The sequence below is a fragment of the Cyanistes caeruleus genome, chromosome 6 (assembly GCF_971803275.1).
Source record: "Cyanistes caeruleus chromosome 6, bCyaCae1.hap1.1, whole genome shotgun sequence".
Taxonomy (NCBI): Eukaryota; Metazoa; Chordata; class Aves; order Passeriformes; family Paridae; genus Cyanistes; species Cyanistes caeruleus.
This window is the reverse complement of record NC_141706.1, coordinates 36,563,157-36,570,652: the sequence shown is the minus strand read 5'-3', so window position 1 is coordinate 36,570,652 and position 7,496 is coordinate 36,563,157. Positions and strand designations below refer to the sequence as shown.

Sequence of the window (7,496 nt, the reverse complement as noted above, 5' to 3'; positions counted from 1 at the left end):
AGGTGAAATGAGAAGCCTGGAAAGGTAAAAAACACCTTGCTGAGCCCCAGGAAATTGGTGGAGAAAAGATTGTATGTCTGTATTTCTAGCCTGGAGAAGTCAAGGGTGACCTCACTCTCCACAACCACCTGAAAGGAGGCTGCAGCTCGGCCTCTTCTCCCAGCCAACCAGCCCAGGACAAGAGGACACAGCCTCCAGCTGTGCCGGGGGAGGCTCAGGTTGGATGTCAGGAAGAAATTTTTCACAGAAACGGAGATTCGGCACTGGGATGGGCTGCCCAGGGAGTTGGTGGAGTGACCGTCCCTGGAAGTGTTTAAGAGAAGACTGGATGTGGCACTCAGCGCCATGGTCTACATGACAAGGCTGGTAATAGCTGAACTCGACGGGCACAGAGGCCTTTTCCAAACTAATTGAATCAGTGGTTCTGTGATTCTATGCTAACCAAGAGCAAGGATCATTACCATCCTTACTTTCTTTTCCCCTTTTCCGAAGTCTCAGGAATTGAACTGCCGGCCCCCTGCAATGAGGGATCCAGAGGGCCGGGTCGGATTCTCGGCGCTCGATTGGTGCTGCCTGCGCCGCGCGCACCGCGCTAGTCTCGCACCCCCCCCGCGCCGTCGTAGCCCTGGCCCCGCCCCCGCTTTGGCCCCGCCCCTCGGCCTCGCCCCGCCCCTCGGCCCCGCCCCCTCTGCGCTGGCGCCGCTGCCGCGCCGCCCCCCCCCCCCCCCCAGCAGTGCGGTGCTGCGCCGCGAACATGGCGTCGGAGGGGATGATCCTGACGAACCACGACCACCAGATCCGCGTCGGCGTCCTCACAGGTACCGGGCCGCTCCGGGCACGACGCCGGGGACGCGCGGGGGGCGGCCGCGGGTCGGTGCGCGCCTCAGGCCGCCCCGCGGGGTTCCCCGCCGGCCGTCTGCCTCTCTCGTGGCGGCGGCGCCGCCGCTGCGCAGGGAGCGCCCCTCCGCCGTGCGTGCGGCACCCGGAGCCCCGAGCCGGGGTCGGGGCGTGGGGGCGGCGCTCCGGCCGCCGGCGGACGGCGTGAGCGGAGCCGGCCGGCGCTGGGCAGCGCTGCCGCAGGCGGGCGGGCGCCGCAGCCGCGGGGACTGACCCGGGGATAACCCGCGCGAAGGGGACGGAGCGCGCGGGCGGGCGAATGCCGGAGGGCATGGGGGGCCGGGACGCGGCCGGGCTTCCTCCGAACGCGGCGGAGCCGTGAGCGCGAAGGCGCCGGAGAAGGCAGCCCGCGGCCCCGGCGCAGTCTGCGGGCCGGCAGGTGCCGGGCCTGCCTTCTCCGGGCGGGAGGCGGCCTCAGCTCCCGGCCGCGGGAATGCCCGAGCGCGGCACGCTCCGCACGGCAGCTCCTTTGGGATGGCTCCTTCCCCTCCCCCCCCGGCCTTTACTTTGGGAATTGGGAGGGGGTGGGTGGGGATGCTTGTGCCTGTATGCTCTCTGTTGGGAGGGGGAGGAGGGCATTTATGATGCTGCCGCTCATAGCGTACGGATGATCCTTTAATAAACCCGTGGCACATGACCTGCGGTGGTTGCACAGGAGGGCTCCCGGAGCCGGTAGGGGTGTGACAGGCTGGGGGGTTCCTTTGCCGGGGTCTTGGCGGGTATCCCGGAGCCCCGCGGAGCCCCGAGGGGTTCCAGTGCATACGGGCGTCAGCGCCGTTCCTATGCAAGGAAGGGGCGAGAGATTCCGGCGAAATTTTCAGGCGTCGAGCTCAGTAGGTTTCACCAGGAGCCTGGGAAGACATGACTGTTCATGGAAAGCAGCGTTGTGAGCTCGCTTAGGAGTAGGAGGATGCTTGGAGTGAAAGAGGGACATTGATGGGAGAGGAGGCCTGGCGTTAGCCCTGATGTTATTGATTAGCTAGCGGTGTTTAGCCCGAGCGGCGCGTTCGGAAGCGGCCCCAGCCCGCGGGAGCCCTCGGCGCTGTTCCTGTGCCGGGTGCTGATCCCGCTGCCGGGAGCGAGGCATGTCGCGAAGGCTGCAGCCCTTCCCCTCCTTCCCCTCCTGCTTGGCCGCAAGATGATTGTGACGATAAACCGCTAGAAAAGCACGGTATATACAAGTGGAGATCCTTAGCGTTGCATTCAAATTCCAGGCAGCCAGATCCTTAATATGGGTAGAGCGTGTTGGACCAGATGCAAAAGTCACATGGGGTGGTTTGTTCCCTTTGTTCCTGAAGGATAGGACATGCGTGCCACTACCTATTATTGTAAAAGTTAAAGTGGGAAGGGAGTGCTAACAGAATGGTCTTTGCGTTATTTTGTACAACTTCATGGTGTGTAACTTGGGTTATTATTTTCTTTTGATCATAGAGTTGTAATCATTTTCACATACAAGTTTTCCCAGAATGCAGTACCAGGCACATATGGTGTTATAATAATTTAAATAACATTTTGGTCTCTCATTAGGTTCAGATAATCTTTCTGAATACACTTATTTTGAACTATAAATCCTGTTTGATCATTGTTAAACTCTTTAAGCTTTATCTTATAATTTGTAATTTCATTGAGAAGACCTTCTGGTCTAATTTTAGTATTTTGTTTTTAGAGGAAAGCCAAATGGCATAACCAAACAGAACAGTTTTAGTTTTTCCCCCTTAATGTAATTATTTTGAATTCCAGGCTAAAAACTTTTGCAAATAATTATTTTGCCATTTTAAAAGGGGACAGCTTGGTTTCTTACAATTTTCCCAGCCTTCTTTTTATGTGTGTTTGTAAACATTAAATAAAATGGTATACAAATGTCATAGCATATATTTGGCCAGCCTTAATTGTTTTCGTCTCTGGCATCTCCTTTAACCTGAGAAGAGAATATTTGTACCTTGGGGGATTTGGATCCCCTAGCAGTTTCTGCTGTTTCAGCTATGAAAAGATAGCAAATTAAAAAATGTAGTCTTCAGAATTTTTCTCATACAGATGAATTAATAATTGGTTCTTGAGCTAATAAATGCTACTGTATGGAGTAATAAGTGTAGAAATGAAAAGGTTAGGTATGTGAACTATATTTTTTTAACATTTAGAGTAGCTTAGTGATCAGAAATTAGATAATTAACATGACTTCTTTAGCTTTTCTAATTAAGATCATAGGCATATGTTTGTTTTCCTATGAATATATACTTGTGATCTTATCAGCACAGGCATACAGATTTATGCTCCTGTTAGATCTGGTATACTCAGTATAGAAAATAATCAGTACTGCACCTTATGGTCATATTCAGATGGAATTTAAATTTACTTAGGAAGGAGTAAGTCTGTTGAATTAATTTGGAATAAAGTTGTGTGTTTATTTTTAAATGAGGACATATGAAAATTATTTGGGCACACTGTTATTTTTATCTGATGTAGAGCCTGATGCTCATGGCTGCGGAGTATATTGAGAATGAGTAATGTTTGTTATAAAGCTTAGTTTCATTACATTGTTTTGTTTTGAGTAAGTTATTGTATTTAGTTTTGCTTGGTAGACCTCTGTGTTTGTGTATGTGTTGCCAGTTTCCACCGAGAAACAAATGTAAATTTTTCCACTTGTGGCAAATTAGGACAGGTACAGTGTATTAGAGAAACAGAAATCTTAGTTATTGTTTACCGAAGTAACTTAACTGTGTTCAGATGCAAATTTATGCAGAATGTAGCACCTTGGACTTTTTTTACAAAAATTACTTGTTAATTTCTCTTGTACCCAAACTATTGATGTATTTTAGTTAAGAGTCAATGATAAGAGTAGGGTTGATAATTAGGACATTTTCTCAACATCAAAGAACTGTCTTCCTGAAATCAGGAAAAATGCTTTAGTGTATACAGCACCTATGGACTTGAAGACGACGCTCGTGCTTATTTTTGAGTCTCTATATAGAAAGTTGTAGAGTTAAGCTTATTTACTGAAATGGGAGGAAATATACAACTGACTGATAACAAAACTGTGAAACTTGTGAACTAGAGGTTTATGTCGTATGCACATAGGAAGCTTGTTCGTGGATAGAAACTTGAATTCTTATCTTTGTGTCTTATCATTTCAATAAGTTTTTTAATTTGTGAAGAGTGGAACTGTGAAAGTGTCATATTCAGCACAGGGCTTAATGAAGTGTTCAGATTAAAGATGCTGCTCACTTAGGTTCCAAACCTAGGTTTCCCTCTGCTACTTTTGGTATGTACTGCAGGCTCATGAGCTACTAATAGAACTTCAGTGTTGTGTTGTCTTGAGATTACTGTTACGGTAAAATACATTTTAAAAGGGCTGTGATGCTAACTGTCATGCTGGGAGATTTTTGTGATGGAATAACAGAGTTGGACTAACAGTGTCTAAACCTTTGTCATTGAAGTGTTCTGGATATCTTCTTTCAAAACAGAAACAGTCATAGAGAAACAAGAAATGTGTGGTAGATAAATGAAAAAGAGGAGAGGTATCCACAGTTACAGTAAAGGTTGGATCCTTTGCATGCTCTGTATGTACTGTTGTGCATCAGTGCTTTCTTGGTAAAATACAAGCAAGCTTTTCATGTTTGGGTTCTATCTAACAGAACAGTTGTTAATCAGTTACCAGTGGTGTCAGGTTGCTGAACCTGGTGTACTAAGTACAGAATTTTGTAACGTTGAAGTTGGCTAGAAAAGAGGAGAAATTGTGTGCTCTGGCCAGAGTTGAATCAATATTAGGTCATCCTTCACTGGTGGTGGCATTGGTAAAAGTTATATAATCTGTGACCTTTCTTGTTTTGTCAGGGACTAAAGCTGACCCTTGACTGGAACCGTCCAGAGAGTTCTGAATGATGTTGCCATCTCCACTAGCCCAATGGAAAAAAACAGACTCTGCCTCTCTCTGGTTGTTCCTATTTTGTGTTTTTTTTTCTCTCCATCCCCATTATTTTTTTATTTGCCTCTCTTCTTGTTTTCTCTCCAGTAAGCAGGTAATGTAGCTGGCCAAAACTCAAGGTTTTGTTACACATTTGTTTTTTTCAAAATATTTGTGAAAAAAATTTGTCAGATTTTGGGTTGGCTAATAACTCTTCATTCAGTTTGCTTTAGTGGCAGGTCTGTGAGAAAATCATCACCAGACATAAATACCATTTTCTGTCTTTGCTCCTCATTTTGTATTGTTTCTCCTTGTTTAGGATAAAGCTCTTAGACTAACTTTCTTTCAGGATAGGTTTACTATGTTCAGTATTGCTTTAAAATTGGTACAGCCTTTCCCTTTCATAAGGGGATAAGGGGTTTAGGCAAATTTTTCTTCAGATACATTGTTCTCCCTTTCTTCCTCTGTGTAAAGATTAAGACATTTTCAATGATAGCTGTTGCTATAAGCCTACATAATAAAGCAGACAAATGTTTCTGAATGTGTAACTCAGACCCTGATGTTCCCATAAGCCTGTAGTGTGAAAGATTACAGAGGTGTCTTTGTGTTTGAAGTGACTCTGAGCGTGGACATTGTGTCTGAATGTATCAGTTTGAAGCAAGCTTTCTTCTGAGATGGTGAGGCTCTTATCTACTTGAGAACTGCAACCAAAGAGGTTGCCTGGGTAGATCTGAAGTTCAGTGATATGAATGTTTTGTAAAAATTATCTTTGAGAAATGTGGGAAACAAAATACTTACAGTGTCACTATATGTTGGTCAGACTGTTTTAGAAATGTATAGGCTGTCTGTTTCTCAACTAAAAAGTCATATGCTTCTCTCCTGTTTTATGAGGTACCTTCTTATGACTTTCCTCTAAGTATTCATTAATAACATGCAAGTTGCAGGATGTCTTCATGACTATGGTTCTGTTCATATGTTCGCTTTCATAAGAAAGTGGGAAACTTTCTTATAGAGGTGTGTGTGGGAGCGGGAGGACTGACACTAGGTTTGCTAGGGGTTATTGTCAAACTACTCTAATTGTCTAAATTGAAATTGCTTAGTTTTTTTGTTTGTGATCTGACTTCTCTCTAGAATTACACCTTACTGTGCACTTATCTTCAAAACATAGATTAAAGGCAGTAGCTTCTCCTTGTAGTCTTAGTTAAAGAAATGTTGTGCTTCCATTAAAACTTTCTGGATTCAGAGTAACATTGATTTTCATCTTTCTCAACTATAAGACTGCCATAATGTTGAGTTTATCCATAGAAACTAGGAGATCACCCTCTTTGCCATTTGTAGCTGGACATCTTCACAAAAGCATTTCTTTTTGACATTTTACATGGCTGTGATGATGAGCTTTAGTCTCGTGAATGTGATCCTTTTTGTAGTCTAACTATGCTTTACCTTTTAAACTTAGAGGAAGAAAGTCCTTGCTTTCCCCCCTGCAGTGTAGTGTACAGTGTGTAACAAAAATAGGCTGAAATCTCTCTGATACAGCAGACTCCTGTACTTAAAGTTTTAGTTGCTTGCTACAGTACTCTTTTGAATGGGAAGAAGTAGAAACACTGAAACTAAAAGCATCGAAAGAAAGAGATTTAAAACATACACGTATAGATGGGAAATAGTACCTGCTTGTGTAGGAAATGGCCATTAATTTTGGGATTTATTTTTTATAGATCCAGGGTAAGAAGTCTTGTGTACTCAATGTTTCTTGATTTGGAGTTTACTTATCCGAATACAGTTGAAAGACTTCCATCTTCACCCACGCTCCATGTCTGTGGTTCATATTTAGCAGCACAGAGCATACCCATTGCAGCATGTTTTCATTTACTTTTCTAGGTTTATATTTGTCTACTTTTCCAATACAGCAGGAAAACTTTCCATGTTATTTATTTTAAAAATTAGTGGTTGTGAATTTAATGAGGACCAGCTTAGTTCTGGGATAACCTTTAGTTGGTCTGCTGGCTTTGTTAATTGGACAGTAGCAGAATATGTGCTCATCAGGCCATGTTTTGGAGAGTCTAGCATACAAAATTCTGATACACAGACACAGAATTCCACCTTTAATGTTGATTCAGCCATAGCTGTCTGGATTTTTTTGTAGGTAAGCAAGTATACATTCTGTTGTCTGCGATTTGTGAGATTGTTATGCAACAAGAGAAACATAATAGCTAAAAATGAGAACAAATTTTACTTCTTGCTAGATATTATAATGTCTTGAAGTGTGGACTAAGTAAAAGAAATAAATTACATTCTGTTCATATATGTAGATGCAGTATGCAGCTCTCCACTTCTTACGTTGGAATGGTCTTATATTTGTAGTGTTGTGTATGACAGAATTCTTCTTGAAAGTTTAACAGAATGCCTGAAAAAGGTGTCCTTGGAGAGCAGGAGGGTAATAAGGGAAATGAGCAGGTGACAGCCTTTTTCCTGTGGGATGTTTTTAATTAATAAAAAAGAGCATAGCATTTTGGCTTTTATTTTATTTTATCACAAAACAATTGAAAAAATAAGTTAAAATTTAAAAAACAGTAATTGCATAAAAAAGTGCTTGGGAAAAATAGACTTAATTAGGCAGTTATCTTAGAAAATTTCATTTTACAAGTAAGAGATTTGTATGTGATGTTTTGTTTTCAAACCAATTCACTGGGGCCTATTT

General features: G+C 43.7%; 1 protein-coding gene across 20 annotated transcripts in view; it reads left to right on the top strand.

Moving 5' to 3' along the window:
• The first annotated feature begins 653 nt into the window (after nt 1-653).
• The window catches only part of GPHN (gephyrin), a 277,246-nt gene continuing 270,403 nt past the window's right edge, over nt 654-7,496 (top strand). For 13 of the 20 annotated variants that reach the window (XM_086892679.1, XM_086892680.1, XM_086892674.1 and 10 more), the window contains exon 1: nt 657-818. In XM_086892679.1, the coding sequence (XP_086748805.1) occupies nt 755-818 (64 nt within the window). In that variant the 5' untranslated portion in view covers nt 657-754. Of the gene's footprint in view, nt 819-7,496 lie in introns of all 20 variants that reach the window. The other 7 variants (XM_086892689.1, XM_086892677.1, XM_086892693.1 and 4 more) reach the window with 4 other exon arrangements.